The sequence below is a fragment of the Eleginops maclovinus genome, chromosome 19 (assembly GCF_036324505.1).
Source record: "Eleginops maclovinus isolate JMC-PN-2008 ecotype Puerto Natales chromosome 19, JC_Emac_rtc_rv5, whole genome shotgun sequence".
Lineage (NCBI taxonomy): Eukaryota > Metazoa > Chordata > Actinopteri > Perciformes > Eleginopidae > Eleginops > Eleginops maclovinus.
In genome coordinates this window covers 24,233,680-24,251,600 of record NC_086367.1, presented here as the reverse complement: position 1 = coordinate 24,251,600, position 17,921 = coordinate 24,233,680, and the positions used below count along the sequence as shown (strand labels likewise).

General features: G+C 40.2%; 1 protein-coding gene across 2 annotated transcripts in view; it reads left to right on the top strand.

Moving 5' to 3' along the window:
* Positions 1–797: 797 nt before the first annotated feature.
* Positions 798–17,921, top strand: part of sos2 (son of sevenless homolog 2 (Drosophila)) — a 35,251-nt gene continuing 18,127 nt past the window's right edge. For both annotated transcript variants that reach the window (XM_063909493.1, XM_063909492.1), the window contains exons 1-5: positions 798–1,577; positions 13,367–13,492; positions 13,641–13,772; positions 14,964–15,128; positions 15,230–15,436. In XM_063909493.1, coding sequence (XP_063765563.1) covers positions 1,494–1,577; positions 13,367–13,492; positions 13,641–13,772; positions 14,964–15,128; positions 15,230–15,436 — 714 coding nt within the window. In that variant the 5' untranslated portion in view covers positions 798–1,493. The remainder of the gene's footprint in view (positions 1,578–13,366; positions 13,493–13,640; positions 13,773–14,963; positions 15,129–15,229; positions 15,437–17,921) is intronic.

The window sequence follows — 17,921 nt, the reverse complement described above, 5'->3', positions numbered from 1 at the left end:
TTTTTATTTTCTCAAATGTTTTTTACATGATTGTTGATTTTTCGCAAAACTTTGCTGTTCTTTTCTTTTCTGGTGAACATTTTACACAAACCTGTTTCTGATTTTTATTCATGAAACTTGATGATTTGGGTTCTGTTTGGACTACAATACGCAAAAAAGAGAGCACTCAGCTTTATTTTATTTATTGATTGAAATACATTTTGACAGTCATTTTTTATGCAATAGAAAATAAACTGTATTAATTTAATATAACTACCACAACAGCATTTTCTAATGTCCTTTTTTAAAAATCTTCTTTAATATTTCTTGATTTTGCCAATATTTCCTAAATGAAATACATATTAATAATAATAAACACATGTAAAAATATATCATACATATTTTAGTTTATTGATTTTAGTATTTTTTTTCTTTTTATCTTTATGGTTTCTGAAATACTTTCTTGTTATAAAAACCCACTTTGCAATAAGTCCTGTATTCCTGTTACTATGTTCGTTCTCCTCCTGGGACTCCAATATGCAAAGAGAATAAAAGTCCAGCCTTTTAAAAATATATATTATTTAGAAATTAAAATCATTATTTATGTTTCTTGTGTTTTTTGAAAATACTTTCCTCGTTATGAAATCCTACTTTGCAGGGAAACGGATTCTGATTCTAAATCTGTATTCTTGTTACTGTCTTCTGTCTCCTGCTGGGACTCCAATATGCAGAGAGACAGAAAGTCCAGCCTTGTTTTTCTCCTCTGTCCAATAAAGAGCTCAGTTCCGCAGCCTGTCAGCGGAGTTACGAACATCTCTGACTTCTTCTCAACCAAAAAAAACACCTCGACCTCCGCACGAAATGCCTCGGACTCGCCGCTGTTTTTGGGGGGATTTACGGTGGATTTTTAACGTCTGATCACCGCGGAAAAAGATGCCTGAATGTGAGGTGTCCAGCGCTGGAGAAAGAGTGCCTTTTCTGGAGCTAAACGGGTCCGCAACATAAAACACAAGGCCAGCCTGTAGCATCTAGTTAGCATTTAGTTAGCATCTTGTTAGCTGCTAACGCTGCTAACAGGTGTTCAGGCATTAAACAACCAAACACAACGTGTAGCTGTTAGTTAGCTGGGAAAACAAGCCCATGACTTAACACTGAACTTAATGTGCCTATTATTCGCCTTTTTTAAGCAAACGCCAAGTAGCAAGTATAACACTTAGAAACATTGTTGTTAGCCGTTAGCTCCTTTTTCAGTGAGCCGCTGTTTACAGTAGCTAGCCTCACTTAGCATCCAAAGCTAACGAGTTAACTTTATAGCTACATGTGCTTGTTTTTATGTTGTAGCTGATTTTTCGCTCTTTAACTGGACTCCACTGTCAACTTCGGTGATTTTCTTCACGTTTGCAAGCGAGGCAGTTGGAGTTTTTCCCGACTGTGCCTCTGCCCCGGACTGACCCCCCCCACAGGACTCTCTATCCGGGGCCGATGCTGACAGTTCAGCCCGGACGCCAGGAGCCATGCAGCCCCAGCAGATATACGACTTTTCCAGTGACGAGAACAGTCACAAATGGAGAGGCCTCTTCGTGCAAGCTCTGCGGAAGGTAAGACTGTGATTATTACCTCTATATTAACCTCACAAAGTCACCCAAACTGCCTCACATACAGGAGATACACTGATTCAATGAAGCTCTTACTAACCCAGACGTCAACAGTCAACATCTGTAACAACATCTAAATCGTAATGTCACCGGCAGGAAATATCTTCCTTCTACATGCAAAGGGTAGGTTTTGTTCTTGCTTGCGTTTGCCATTATTTACATCATATCAAATCTAGACATGGCATAGCACCAGGTATGGAGGCACTGTGTCCCCTTACCAACACAAACATCTGATACAAGTTCAACAGCCAAAACATAAGGATATGGTTTGGTGCGATAGAAGTCAACTGTATTATTACATAACTTTACTGTCTTCCTTTTGCAAGCAAAGAGCCAATTCAGTTTTTCGGTTTGCATTTGCAAAATAGGCTGTTAAAAACGGGTACATCTGATTCACCACATGCCGTCCAAACCAGGGAATGGCGATGGTTTCATCGCTTATCCAAACCCCTGTCACCAAACAATGTCTCATCAACAGCTAAAAGTGCAAATACACAATTATTATGATGAAAAGGTAGGTTTTCTTTGCACAATCTGCTACTAAAAGGGGTGAATTATAACCAATATATCTCATGACATGATTTAAAATACATGTAAACCAGGTACTGGATGGTGAAGGCTGAATGAAGGTTAAATAAATAATCTAAAATGTTGTGTACTGAGCAAACTAGCTTAAACAAAAGGCTTCACTGATTAAGATATTTTAAAGCGCCGTGGGCCAACATTTCTACCAGTTGAATCCAGCATTAGTAATGTAAAGTGTCCATGCTCTCTTCTCTGCAGCTGTTTTTACTCAATATCTCTCACCTAAGCTCCCACAATGAGTTCAGTCTGTATGATGTCTTCATCTTTTGGTAGTGCTTCAGACTTTTTGAGAGCTACACGGATAACATATGATGCTACATGCGAGTCAAAGTGCAGCTGTATAATAATAATAATAATAATAATAATATATTTAATTTGTAATGCACTCTTCATTCCAAGGGAATCTCAGAGTGCCAGAGAGCTGTAGACGTGTTTGACGTCTTGGCTATGCTGCATTTCTTTTAAATGTGTTCCTTCATTTGGTGTTACAGTAAATATGTCTCATCGCTGCAGATTGCCCCCCTTTTTTCTAAAGAAATGGAACTTTCTAATTCTCTAAGTTTAAAGACGGGAAACATTTTAATTGAATGTACTTGCTCAGCAGGATTTTAAGCGTATCAGTTCCTTTTTGACTGTCCCTCTTTCTTGTTTCTTGCATCATCCTGGCTTCTCCCTGTCATCACCAGGTTTATTTTTTGTTTCCCCCCCCCCCCCCATTGTTTTGGGCATTTTCTTGTACTGTTTTTATACCAGAAGCTCCACAATGCTCTGCAAGCTGCTTTCCCTTTGGCATGTGTCTGCGTGTAAAACCACAAGGACCTTTCTAATGTTCATGTTTCCTGGAAACTCAAAAAGAGTCACTGATGGGTTAAGAGGAGGGCACAGGCTGTTGTGGGAAAGCAGGGTTTCTGTTTAAAGTAGAGACAAGACTTCTTCTGCTAAGTTTCCATTCTGCTGGGCTCTGAGAAACTGCTTTAAAGAGTCCTCTCCTGCTGATGTTCAGGTGTATATCAGTATGTAGAGTCTCTACTTTAAAGAGTCCTCTCCTGCTGATGTTCAGGTGTATATCAGTATGTAGAGTCTCTACTTTAAAGAGTCCTCTCCTGCTGATGTTCAGGTGTATATCAGTATGTAGAGTCTCTACTTTAAAGAGTCCTCTCCTGCTGATGTTCAGGTGTATATCAGTATGTAGTGTCTCTAGTTTAAAGAGTCCTCTCCTGCTGATGTTCAGGTGTATATCAGTATGTAGTGTCTCTACTTTAAAGAGTCCTCTCCTGCTGATGTTCAGGTGTATATCAGTATGTAGAGTCTCTACTTTAAAGAGTCCTCTCCTGCTGATGTTCAGGTGTATATCAGTATGTAGTGTCTCTACTTTAAAGAGTCCTCTCCTGCTGATGTTCAGGTGTATATCAGTATGTAGAGTCTCTACTTTAAAGAGTCCTCTCCTGCTGATGTTCAGGTATATATCAGTATGTAGTGTCTCTACTTTAAAGAGTCCTCTCCTGCTGATGTTCAGGTGTATATCAGTATGTAGTGTCTCTACTTTAAAGAGTCCTCTCCTGCTGATGTTCAGGTGTATATCAGTATGTAGAGTCTCTACTTTAAAGAGTCCTCTCCTGCTGATGTTCAGGTGTATATCAGTATGTAGAGTCTCTACTTTAAAGAGTCCTCTCCTGCTGATGTTCAGGTGTATATCAGTATGTAGTGTCTCTACTTTAAAGAGTCCTCTCCTGCTGATGTTCAGGTGTATATCAGTATGTAGCGTCTCTACTTTAAAGAGTCCTCTCCTGCTGATGTTCAGGTGTATATCAGTATGTAGTGTCTCTACTTTAAAGAGTCCTCTCCTGCTGATGTTCAGGTGTATATCAGTATGTAGCGTCTCTACTTTAAAGAGTCCTCTCCTGCTGATGTTCAGGTGTATATCAGTATGTAGTGTCTCTACTTTAAAGAGTCCTCTCCTGCTGATGTTCAGGTGTATATCAGTATGTAGAGTCTCTACTTCAAAGAGTCCTCTCCTGCTGATGTTCAGGTGTATATCAGTATGTAGTGTCTCTACTTTAAAGAGTCCTCTCCTGCTGATGTTCAGGTGTATATCAGTATGTAGAGTCTCTACTTCAAAGAGTCCTCTCCTGCTGATGTTCAGGTGTATATCAGTATGTAGAGTCTCTACTTTAAAGAGTCCTCTCCTGCTGATGTTCAGGTGTATATCAGTATGTAGTGTCTCTACTTTAAAGAGTCCTCTCCTGCTGATGTTCAGGTGTATATCAGTATGTAGCGTCTCTACTTTAAAGAGTCCTCTCCTGCTGATGTTCCTATTTGTTGTTTTGTAGTGGTGTACTGAACGTCCCAAAAAGGCAGTACTGAGTACTCTTTAAAATTAGTTCATTTACAAAAGCAATGGATTTATTTGTGATAAATCCTACCGGGACATTGCTGATGTTTCTCCCTTTAGAAAGCATCCCCTCCAACATTGACCTTATCCCCTGACTGATGCAAACACAGAACATGTCCTTTAATCTGTTTACTCACAAATTGAGTCTGAAAACTGAACTTAAGACTGCATGTGTTATTCTTTCATAGCACTCAAAGCCTCCACAGTTTGGTGGCTTTGAGTGTTATGAAAGAATAACATATGCAGTCGGTCTCATTCGGTCTCAGCATGTGGACTTATTTTAGAAAAGGATGCTGATAAAAATAGTGAAGGAGTTCCCCGAATAGAGGTAGAAGTACACGCACATCTAGTTTATTTCTAAAGTATGAAAGATGCACGTCTGTTCTCCAAAATAGATGACAAACCTTTGACACTGAGCTGGGTAAACTACTCCCTTTTTGCAGCTGATGAAGCGTGTGCTTAAACTCTTGCTCTGAGATCAGTTATTGGCACACTATCTGCTCTTCCTTCCCTTTTTTTTTATAGGGTTTTTATAAAAAGCAAACAAACGTACAGCACTCAAAGGAAGGCCTGCACCTGTATTACCCAACAGCACCATCAATTATATTCAAAACACCCAAATCTGTTTTATTCCCTTCCTTTTGTTGTGTTGACGTCAGAAAATATGACGACATTTGACGAACTTCAATGAAAAACCAACCAGGTTTTTATTTTACTTTTACCAACATTTAAGATTAAACACATTGACATTTTTCTGAGGGGGTGAAGTCAAAATATGCAATAGAAAGATAAATGAAATTGGAATAAAAGATGAATATTAACATAAGAAGTTACATCAAAAGTGTGCAATAAAAAGAGAATATAAAAATGGTTGTATGATCAATAAAAGTAAAGTTAAAATGTGCAATTAAACAGAAGTAAAGCAAAACGGGCTAAAAATACAAAATCAATTAGAAAATGTTTTAATGTTAACAAGAAATGAAGATCTGATTTACATAATTAAGTAAAAACGTGCACGCTGCAGGGTTTAGTCCAAACGGAGACCTCTTTGTGCTTAAGGAGAATAAATATGGGATGGATGTCCGGGGGGTCTGCGGGGGACGAGTGGCAGGCAGCAGGCTGACAGTGAGACTGAGATTTCTGATCCTTTCTGTTACTCTCCTTTTTTCTGGAGAGGAAGTAAAGGAACCGGAGCTCTGGATCTATGTGTTGTTGGAGGTGCAATATATGACTCGCCAGCTTTAAGACGTGAACAAACGCTTCGCCCTGAAGCGTTATTTTTGCCAGAAAGTGGGCGGGGCTTAATTTAGACCAGAGGTGACGTTGGCGCCTCATGCTATATTTTTCTAGAAAAAGTGCATATTGAATAAACAGTTGTGTTTTACTTTAAAGGATATTCATGTAGAAACCAGATTTCTGCTCATAATAGTAAACAATACACTTATTTATGCAGCATTGTGTGTTCCTAAATGACCCGTGTTCCCCCCTCCCTGCTGGGTATCAGAGAGTGGAGGATTGAGGTGAAACTGAGAGCAGGTGTTGCTGCTCTGACTGTCTGAACATGTTGCTCAGCGCCGGAGGGGAAGCCGGCCTCTCGGTGACGCAGGAGACGTTTGTTTTGGTTTTTCACAGACTCTGACTCGCTGTTCCTCACAGCTGTCCACCAAGGGAGGGGGGGTTTCTCTGGACTCCACCTCAGAGAAAGATTTTAGATGCATGTTCGGAGGCGAGATTAAGGAATAGTCACAGGTAGACAGGAAGTGACGTTCACCACAGGAGCTGCAAGGAGGAGTCTGTTAACACACGCACTGCATTGACTTTGCAGATGCACATTAATAATACTGAATCAAAAATGGAGTAAATGCATTACAGATTGATGTTAAAACTACAACAATAAGTTGATTGACATACAGTTAAACAACGGCTGTTCTGAAACAGGATTCAACTATTATTTTTTATTAGAAAATGTCCTAAATCCTGTTTTCAGTATCCTGTATTAAAGATATTAACTGGGTTTAAAAGCTGCAGTTGAGTCCAGTTAAATTCTGAATTTACCAGACTTTTTATTTGTGTTTAACTTCTTAATATTTATCAAAGTTCTCATTGTGTAAATATGAGCAATTCTTCCCAGGTATTTGGTCCAAAATATTATCAAATTTGATATTTTGGTTCATTTTCACTGTGGATGCCTTTCTCTTTCCTGCAACAAAGCATGGAATTGAAACAGAAAAAGGAAAAGTCTTGAAGAAAACCTGAAAAACGCCTAAAAAAAATGAAACAAACCCTCTGTAAAGCAACTGAAAAATGTCTAAGAACAATACCATAACATGGCTTTAAAAATGTCCTAAAAAGCAGGACAAATATCTGTCAAGTCAATATGTGTTAGAAAATTGGGAAAAATGCCTCAAAGTAATTAGATAATATAATTAGTAGCTGTTCAAAAAACTCTTTTTCACTGCTGTCAACAAAAGTGTGCTCTCCTGTTTGACCCCCCCCCCCCCACACACACACACACACACACATTAACTAAGAGCACCCTAAACTACATTTACAACACAAAAAAATCTATCTCCTTGCCTTTGTTTTATTGTGTTGACGTCAGAAAACATGACAGCATTTGAAGTTTATTGGAGAGCTTTCATGAAATATCATGAATATAAAACAATGACTCTATTTTAATGAAGAATACAGCTTAAAGGGACATAGTGCCCCTCGCTTGGCTCTCATCTCCGGGTCGAGCTGTGTGTTCGGACAGGATATTCTAACAGGTTGCACTTCCTATGCACCAGCCGCCGGCACACACACACACACACACACACACACACACACACACACACACACACACACACACACACACACACACACACACATACAATATCAAATCAAGTGTGACATCAGTGTCTCCTCAGACGGAGAAAGGAGGGAGGGCAGCGGGGGTCATCAGGTCGGGTCAGACTGGGGTCACGGAGAGAGGAGACACACACACACACACACATACACACTGCTGACGGCACAACACTCAGGGTGTGCTTGTGATGAGAAGGGCTGTGTGTGTGTGTGTTTTCTTTAAGTTGTTCTGTGCACTAGTTTTGTGTGTGTCCATAGGATTACCTCTGTCTCGTTGTCTTAGTGTGTTTGTTGCACCATGTATGTTGTGTGCGTGAGTGTGTGTTCCTTTCTATATCCTTGTTGTGAACATGTCTGTTTTTCGTCGACAGTATCTCTATATTTCTCTGTGTGTCCCAAGGATTACCTCTGCCTCTTTGTCTTACAGTGTGTGTTGTATGTCTGCACCATGCATCATTTGCGCAGTGTTGTTAGCGTGTGTGTTGTCTGAGCGTTGATCTCTGGCCTGTTGTTCCCCAGACAGTCTGGTTGTAATGGCAGATGATGTCATGGTATGAATCACAAACAGTGACACATGCTCAGGTTTAATAACAAGCCCCACACACACACACACACACACACACACACCTGCAACCTGAGCCTGATGCAGCTCCATGCACACAAGCAGGAGAATAATCAATTGAATTAGAAAACGTTAACCCTGTATTAACACCGCCCGGCCTCCATTACTGTGTGTGTGTGTGTGTGTGTGTGTGTGTGTGTGTGTGTGTGTGTGTGTGTGTGTGTGTGTGTGTGTGTGTGTGTGTGTGTGTGTGTGTGTGTGTGTGTGTGTGTGTGTGTGTGTGTGTGTGTGTGTGTGTGTGTGTGTGTGTGTGTGTGTGTGTGTGTGTGTGTGTGTGTGTGTGTGTGTGTGTGTGTGTGTGTGTGTGTGTGTGTGTGTGTGTGTGATTCCTTATTTATTAGTTTCTATTGGGGATGCACCGATTGCAAAAATGTCGGCCGATACCGGTGTTTTACTATGTAACCTGTAATGGTAGCACAGTGCAGATTTAGGCAGCCTATCCCTTTAAGAGAGAGAGTGGGGGTACGTGTGTGCAAGTGTAAGCGCGAGAGAGAGGTTGAGCGAGCCATAGTAAGTTTCTGGAAGTTAACGGGAGTAGCAGCAAGTATAACAAAGTCACAGATATATACGACGGCCTCCCAAGAACACTGAAGGATGGATTTAATTTACAGATCCTCCAGACACCCGGTACACGGGGGCAGAAGTCCTGCAGACAGAGGAGAGGAGACGCCCCCCCCTCATCCCAGAAACATAACCACAGTTTTAATGTCACACTTATTAAAGACATGTAAATATTTTCAAAATAAAAGCCCTTTAGCGTTTCCTGGGATAGAATCCTTGCATTTGTAAACACAATGCTTTTATTCTGAAATACTTAGTTGGACAGTGTTTTCAGAAGTACATTGGAAATTTAAAAGCTCAATCAATAAATAGAGGGCATTGTAAGAGCCACATTTTTGCAGCTGTGACCTTTTAATTGCTTAATGCTTTGAGTTTCTACAGAATCTGGACTACTTTGTGTGCAAGTTTCAGCTCCTTGCTACATGTTCTTGCCGTCAAATAATCTGTGCCAGTTTCCAGGATTAATATTAGTGATGAAGTTGCAATTTGAGGGTAATATAATCTTATTTTTGAGGTGAAATATCTGTGGGTTTGGAGATTTATAAAAATGCTGCATCTACTTTTTCCACTTTAGAATTTTTCCCTAAACATTGACTTAGAGCTGCTCAGTCGGCCTCTTTGTCCTCCGTCAGATCTCCTTTTTTCAGAGTGTTATGTTTGAGATACTGTTTGCTTATACAGTGTCAAACTAAGGCACTTGTGTGCATGTAATATTTGTTATTTCATGAGCAAAGTGTCTGCAGACGCCCTCATGTGACGGTTCCATTAGTTTAAAAAAGGGGTTTTTAAACATGATATAAATGGCTTGATAATAACCAGGGTTTTTTATACCCTACTTTCTGAGGGTGTTTTTAAGCAACGTCTGCATGTTATCCCTCTGACCGTTTAGTGTCTATTTTAGAAAAGAAGGTCTCCTCCCTGCAGACTTTCAGACGGCTTCAGTTACATTTTCATTACTGATTTGATCTGTTGATTGTCTTTTTTATTCCTCAGGTTATTCAGTTAATTATTTTGTCTATAAAATGTCAGATTATAGTTTTCATTTTAAAGCCTCAAAGATTTTGTCTGATCAACAATCAAAAGCCTGTTATAATTTTGAATAATAACACAGGAAAATGCATCAATTTAAAGCTGCTATATTATTTGATTATTCATTAAGTGGTAACTCCAATTAAACCCATTAATTGGATTATGAATCTCCCTTTTGTAGAGGTGAAAATAGCTTACAATGTTACTTTTTTACCAGTAAATGCATGAAATAGTTTCATATTACTGGGCTCTCTTTGCAGCAACGGTTTAATAATCCTGCAGGAAATGTCTCTGTGTAATTTTACTGACAGAGTTTTAAATGTAACGCATTCATGGATCAGTTTTCTGCTGTGTGTGTGTGTGTGTGTGTGTGTGTGTGTGTGTGTGTGTGTGTGTGTGTGTGTGTGTGTGTCTGTCTGTGTGTGTGTGTGTGTGTGTGGGTGTGGGTGTGGGTGTGTGGGTGTGTGTGTGGGTGGGTGGGTGGGTTTCCTCTGCTGGCTCTGCTCCAGTCTGTAGTACGAGCTGCTGCCTCCACACACACATCAATACCTCTCAGTCTGCTGCTATGATCTGCTCCCTCCGGGGGGCTTCAGATCCAGGGGGGAGCAGGGTGAGGGAGGGTGAGGTTAGGACTTCCTGTACGCCAGCCTTCCCCTCCTTAATGGAGCTGACCAATGAAACTGAACACCTTCACATGGCACAGGAGGATGCACATGAACGCTGCTGATCCAGATTCTGCTCACTTTGATATAGTGTGACATAAGAAATAATGCACCAAAATATCTTGACTTTATTGTCCCTGCAAGGAAATGGATTTCAATTATTCATACCACAAAGTAGAGGATATAAGATAGTGATGTTGATTTTAAAAAAAGTGCAAGGTTTCGTGTTTCCAAAAAACGCATAAAGAAATGTCCGATAGAAAGTCTGTAAGATAACAAAGTAGGAAAAATACCAGTAAACACCTTTTTATAAAAGTCTAAGGAAGTACGAAATCTCCTTAAACAGCTTTAATATGCTTAAGAAAATGAGGGGAAAATACCTGTAAAATGTTGAAGAAACAGTGGGGAAAATATCATAAAGCCCCCCAAAAATTTGTAAAAAGCAGCTACATTTCTGCATAACGCCTAATAAAGATGTCCTCTAAATATTATGAAAAATACCCAGAAAACTACTTAAAGATGTCTAAGAAAAGCAGGGAAAATATCATAAAACACCTACATTTCTTTTCTAAAAAAGTAGGAAAAATACCTGGAAAACATCTTGAATATTTCTAGGAAAAAGCGAGGGAACACACCCAAAAGTTTCTCCAAGAAAAAGTGGGGAAATTACCATAAAATGCCCAAAATAAAGAGGAAGATATGCCCAGTAAACAACTTCAATAAGTCTAAGAAACGGTGAAAACAATACCTACAGAAGGCTGAAAAATGACCATGGAAAAATGCCTAAAATCAGTGTCTTCTGCAGACTCAGGGGAGGGACTCCTGACTCTATGACCTTCAGGTCGGTGTGTTGTTGTGACGTTGCTGCAGCTAGTCCCCACTTGTTGTATGTGAGAAACACACAGAGAGTGTGTGTGTGTGTTTCTTGTGTGTGTGCCGGGGAAACCCCCGTAGTTTCAGCCTGTGACTCACTGCTCCTGCTTTCCTGTGGAATTTGGTCAAGTGCCTATTTGTGTTAGAGAGGATATATCTCATAACCCACTTCTGCTTCTAAATGTATTTTTTCCAAGATGCAGTTTATTCTTGGGTCTTATTTATACCGTCAGGTCTTGTGAGTGGGACTGGAAATAGAAAATGACTTGCAGAGACGTAGTCGCCGGGACTTTTTGTTTTGAAATATGGAGTTGGTGACTCTAACACAGATGTAGGAGAACACGAGGGGCTTTTATTGTCCACTAAAGTGAAATTTCACCTTTAAATTGAGCGGATGAGGCTGACAGAGAGGGGTGTTTCTGTGAAGGCAGAGCAGAGGAATGCTTGGAGCTCGCTCAGCGCTGACCTTTTTACTCTCCTCTCACATTCCTCAACACGGGGGCAACGTTTAGTCATCAGAACGCGCCACTTTACTTCAGGCCAGGGTAATTCCATCAACAGCATGTAAACAGGTCGGAGGAGAGACAAATGAGCCGTATTCAGTTCACTGAAATATTAATAATAAAGCAGATTTTTAATAAATATATTACATTATTTCTTGAAAATGTGACAAATGATTGATAATGATTCAGTAAATGAAATAATTCACCATAAATGGATGAAGTGTATACATGTGATAATCAATAACTATCAATTCAGCATTAGTATCTGCTGAATACTAACACCGCTGTATATGAGGTTATATCTTTGTATACATTACTGAAAATAATGTCATTTATGTGAAATATTGCAGAACAAAATGCACCATTTGAATTTAACTTCTTATGCTTCGATAAATATTTCTATTACATTTTACTTCTCTTTTTTTATCGTACAGATATTTGTATTTATTTCATGTCTTCAATTGAACTTCTAACATTTGGGTTCTTTTATTTTGTATGTATCTCTCATTTCCCCCGGGATAAATAAAGTGTTCTGGGAGTTCTGTTTTATTCCCTCCAGTATTGTGAATCATATCAGAACTGCAATATCACTCAAAATAATCCCAGTTATTTATCTGTTTCTTGTGCAGCCCCACTTCTTTATGCTAGGGTATTTCCATCACTCTCATGTGAACAGGTTTCTCAGAGTCTCCCTCTCCTCCCCTCTCCTCTCAGTTTCTCCCAGAGTCTTTTTTTTCCTCCCCTCTATGTCTGCTTTGGGTGCTATAATAGTTCCTCAACGGACAGCATTCCTGTGAGAGGGCACGGCCCAGTGACGGCAGCTTTTGGGAGGGGGGCGTTTCTGTCCCTCCTCCTCTGCACCTAAAACCTCCTCCTGTCAGGCTGGCTCCTCCCTCAGGATGGAGAGCATGGATGACTTGATAACCTGCAGAAACACCTTTTGATGGAGCACCTTTTTGTGGAGATTTGATTGGCTGAGAGATGTTTTGTTAGCTAGTGTCTTGAAGCTCATTTTGAGGCTGAAGGTGGAGTACATTTATCTGCTGTGCTGCCAGATTTACAGAAAGATGCGGATGGATTTGCAGACGTTTTGTTGAGTATTTTTAGGCATCTTTTCAGACCTTTTCTAGGCATTTCTTGGGTAATTTTCACAGATTTTTCAGGCATTTTTGGCCCAATTTTTCATGACTTTAAAAAAAAGTTGTTTGGGGTATTTTTCAGAAGCCTTTTAAAGTGTTTGGGGGTATCTTCTCATCATTCTTCAGCTGTTTTAGTTTATACAAACCTTCAACTCTTTATATTCTGTAGTTTTGGGCTGGTTTAAAAACACAACGTTTCAGATATATACATGGCCCGTATTTATTATTTGAAATGCAATAAAATCCAACAAACAAACTAAATAATAGTCTAAGCTTATATTTGTCCAACATAAAAGCTTTTTTGCCCCAAATAAACTGACTTGTATATAAATCCTACCTCAAATCACATGGTGATCATTCCTTAAAGAACTGGAGTAATAAAATATCTTCAAAGACTCAAACGTCTGAAGTTGATCTCTATGTCCTCGTTTGCAATATTTAACTTGAGTTTTCACTTAAGACAATGTACCTGGTTGATTTGCGTCTTCTCTTTTTTAAACGTCTGTCTCTGACCCTCAGGTGCAGAAGCAGGTGCACCCGAACCTTACGGCGAAGGAGGACGCGCTGCAGCACATCGAGGAGCTGATCCTGCAGCTGCTCAGCATGCTGTGTGTGGCGCAGCCGCGCTCCGTGCAGGACGTGGAGGTGAGGATTTCTGCCTAGCAACTAAATATATTTATCATAATGTGCTATAAATTTAGAAATAAGGCGTGCAGCTTTCCGCATAACTCACTTCAGCTTTAAATCATCTTCATGCCTCCTCATTCATCGAGTGATTTCCCTCTTCTTGCAGGAGCGCGTCCAGAAAACGTTCCCCCACCCGATAGATAAGTGGGCCATCGCTGATGCTCAGTCAGCGAATGAGAAACGCAAGAGGAGAAACCCCTTACTGCTCCCTGTGGACAAGATACACCCCCTGCTCAAGGTATACACCCCCCGACAGTCAAGTCCTGGGGTACGGTCGAATTGTCCAAACATCAGCTCCTATCGTCTATTCCTATCTGCTGTTCCTTGACCTCTATATGAAAGGTCCCGGGGTTAAGGAACAGCGGATAGGAGAACTCAACAGGACTGAGGAACAGAGGCTGCTTTGAGAACCCGACTGACCGACACTATCCACTATCATTAATGAGCGTCTGCTGTGGGGAACTACAGCTCCTCTAAAGCTACTGAGAGCCTCTCCTCTGCACCGTGCTCTCTGATGGTGCTGTTTCTGCTTTATGAAGCAGGAGAGCAGAGAGATACCTGATACTGAAACCCCCCCCAGCCTCACGTATTAACCCACATGAATCCAATACGTGTGATTATATGACATATTTATAATAAATACAAATGAGTTATAATAAACTAGTGATGCCTTCAGCTATCACTTTGGATATCACAGTTGAACATGTAGTAAAGGCTTCAGAAACCCCCACACAGCTCAGAGACTCTATTGGATCCTTTCAGTAAAAGTACCGTTCATATTTCTCCTTGTGATGAATCCAGAGCTGAACGTTCAGAACCAAGCTCTTTGGAAAGCTACGGTATAAGTTTTAGACTGCTTCATCAGCACCGTAACTTTCATCAAACGTCACGATCGGCTGTTTCCGTGACCGGCCGGATGCTGTGGCACGATAAATGTTGCCGCAAGGCATTGTGGGACAGCATGTTCTCCTTTCCTAAAGGAGGTCCAGTGTTTCCTAAAGGAGGTTATAAAGGAAGCTTCAGAGCTCCTTTCCTCTCATCTAGAATCAGAACAGCTCTTATCATGGCGGCCGCTGAGGGACCTCCGGGTCATTTCGCTCCGTTAGGAACCGTCCTAAGATGTACTGTTCCACCGTACCCCTGGATTCAAAAGTAAAAGTATAGATCAGCTAAATGTGCATTTGTCTCGGTTTTGACTTTTTGAACCTAATTATCCAAAGAGTCTAACTTATTTTTCATACATTTGACATGATGTTCATATATTTTTGGGGAAGTTTTCAGACATTCTTTTCAGACCTATTTATCCGGACATTTCTACATAGTTTTTCTAAATTATTTTCTGAAATGTTCAAATAATTTGAGTCTATTTTTCTTACTTGCTGTTTAACCCATAATTTAACATTCTGCTTTTTCTCTCGGGTCTCATCAGGAGGTTCTGGGCTACAAAGTGGACTACCACGTGTCGCTGTACATCGTGGCCGTGCTTGAATACATATCAGCAGATATCCTGAAACTGGCGGGAAACTACGTGGGAAACATCCGGCACTACGAGATCAGCCAGCAGGACATCAAGGTGTCCATGTGTGCCGACAAGGTGAGGAAATCTCCCCCGATCAGCAGCAACACACCAGTCTGATGCATGCAGATCTGGGCTTTTCTATCAAGGATGCTTTGATTGCTTTCTGGTTTCTGCAGGTGTTGATGGACATGTTCGACCAGGAGGAGGACATCGGTCTGATGTCTCAGTGCACGGAGGAGCCCTCGTCCTCGGGGGAGCTGACGTACGACGACCTGGTGCGCCTGGAGATCGCCGAGGAGCGCCAGTACCTGCGAGAGCTCGACCTCATCATCAAGGTTTTCCGCCAGCACTTCCTGTCCAACCCCAAGATCTTCACGCCGCAGGTGAGCCCCACACACACACACACACACACACACACACACACACACACACACACACACACACACACACACACACACACACAAAAGAGCTGTCAAACTGCAGCAATATTCATGTCTTGATCAAAGCAGGCGTTGGTTCATTCCACAGTTAACGTGCAGAATCAGAACGACCTGGAATACAAATGAAGCTCTGATTTATGTTCCTGTTTTCACACCTTCTTTCCCGTGGCCTGGAGAGTGGTTTCCCCGAAAGTCAGATTTGGCTCACAAGTCGTTATTTTAGCTACTGTTGATATTTCAATGTGAAAGCAAAGGGAGGCCTCAGAAATAAAGGATTCCTTTGATATTACAGCGCGATGTGTTGCATAGAAACAGCTTCTGCATGCTTGATCAATTACTGATCCTATTGTGGCCCGTCAGTGTAGAGGCACAATAGGATTGTGATTTTAGTGTGTATATCATTGACTTGATGTGTGATGCAATAAGGGTAGAAAATGTGTGTGTTTATCAGCATCAGCGGGTGAACAATACTGCCAAAAATCCAATTATGGAAACTTTATTTTGAAGCGGCCACAGGAAATGGTGACAAAAGATTGACGTGTCACTCGGTAGAGTTTATCTTAGTCACCTTTTTTTTAGGATAGATTAACCTACAAAAACAACACAGTAGCTGCCTCCTAACTAAAGCCAGCTTATAAACAATAAGTCAAGTTTCCAACTTACCCTAATTATAAAGCATTTTCCACCAGAAATCCTCCTTAAGAACCTTTACAGTTTAGCTGTGTAATCGGCTGAACTGGAGATCAGCATCAGAGAGCAGTTTGAAGTGTGTGAACAGATTTAAGGTATGAAACCTGAAGGAAAGACACCCTGAAAGTATCCAATGCCTAACTGCTTTCATTGATGGTCTAAACTTATAATTAGGTTTTGGGAATCGTTTGGATTTTAATGATTCCGGTTCTTTTCGCTTTCTGATTCCGGCTCTTCACAACTTCCTGTCCTCACAGCTCTTATTAATCCCGGCACCGGACAATTGTTGTTTGTTCTCAATCGGAATCGGAACTGGTTTTCGGCACCAAACCTTAATTATAATATTTAATATTTCTGGTTTAATTCTCTAGAAACATCAAAGGCATTTATTCACTGTTCTGGGATTTCTGAAAGACTTCCAAAAATGAGGAACTATTATTTTGATCGACAGAAAAATACCCTAAAACAAAAAAAAGAAAATGTCTGAAAGCTTTAAAAAATATATATATTTTAAAAACTGATAATTATGGGATACATTTCAACATTTTAGGAAAAAAATCGAAAAATGTCAAAAATTAATAAGATTTTTTGGGGAAAATAATATTTGGAAAAAGTCTGAAAAGTGGAACGAAAATATATCTAAAAAATCCCCAAATGATGTGGAAAAAAGTCCAAAAATATTTGGAAATGAAGTCCAGTAAAAACAAGTGAAATATTTCTGATGGAAGTCTAAAAACCTTCCAAAAAATATGTGAAAAATATGTGAAATGTCAAAGAAATTGCCCAAAAATGTGTAAAACAGTAAATACATGTTCGAAAGACAGTGGGTTATTTTTAGGCTAATGTACTTGCAGGTTGTTCAGTTGTGGATTAGGAGCTCTGAATTCCCCTAAATATGAAGCTGAAAGGAAGGAGTGGACCTACAGAAAGGAAAGTGGAGTTTAATGGGTCGCTGCGGTTTTGCATATTTTGGGTTGGGTAATTTGTGGTCTGATTTGGGTGAGGAGGATAAACCTTAGCGAGGCCCAGAGGAATGCAGAGCGTGTAATTATGTTGAGACAGGAACAACATCTGGAGCCCTTTCCAAAATAACTTCAATTATGTCTGTTGTAATCTGAAAGTTCTCCAGAAGAGTGTTACGGTCAAATAATGACGGAGGGACTTTTCTGTTCAGCGGTGGATTGTCTCTCGCTGCTGTTTTAGGATCCTGGTCTGACTGATGATGTCCTCAGGCTGTTTCTGACTCTGTTTAGAGCTCTTCCTCACCACTGTGTTTTAGCTTCTGTTTATTTTAGGGAGGAAGGCCAAGAGTGGGAGCTCTCTTTTTTTCCATCCTGTAGTTAAACACATTGTGTTAAGCGGCTCTTAAATTATTGTCTGTTTCCTGTGGTAAGATGATTGCAAGAAAGAAATGTGAAATATATACAACAATTATGTGCCAGAAAAAGATGTCAATAAAATATTGCAAAATACCAGAAAATGTCTTTTAAAAAGTCCCAAAATGTTTAAAAGAAATCCGATCATTATTTAGAAAAATGTCCTCAAATCTGGTAAATATCCCCCAAAAACACCTGAACAAATGTCCTGAAATATGTTAAATGAAATAGAGGGAACGGCCTAAAAAATCTGAATAAACTCTGTAAAGTTCCCTAAAAAATATCTGAAAATATGTAAAACATTTAGGAAATAATTAGAAAAATGGCTTTAAGATGTGTGAATAAAGTCTTGAAAAGACCCT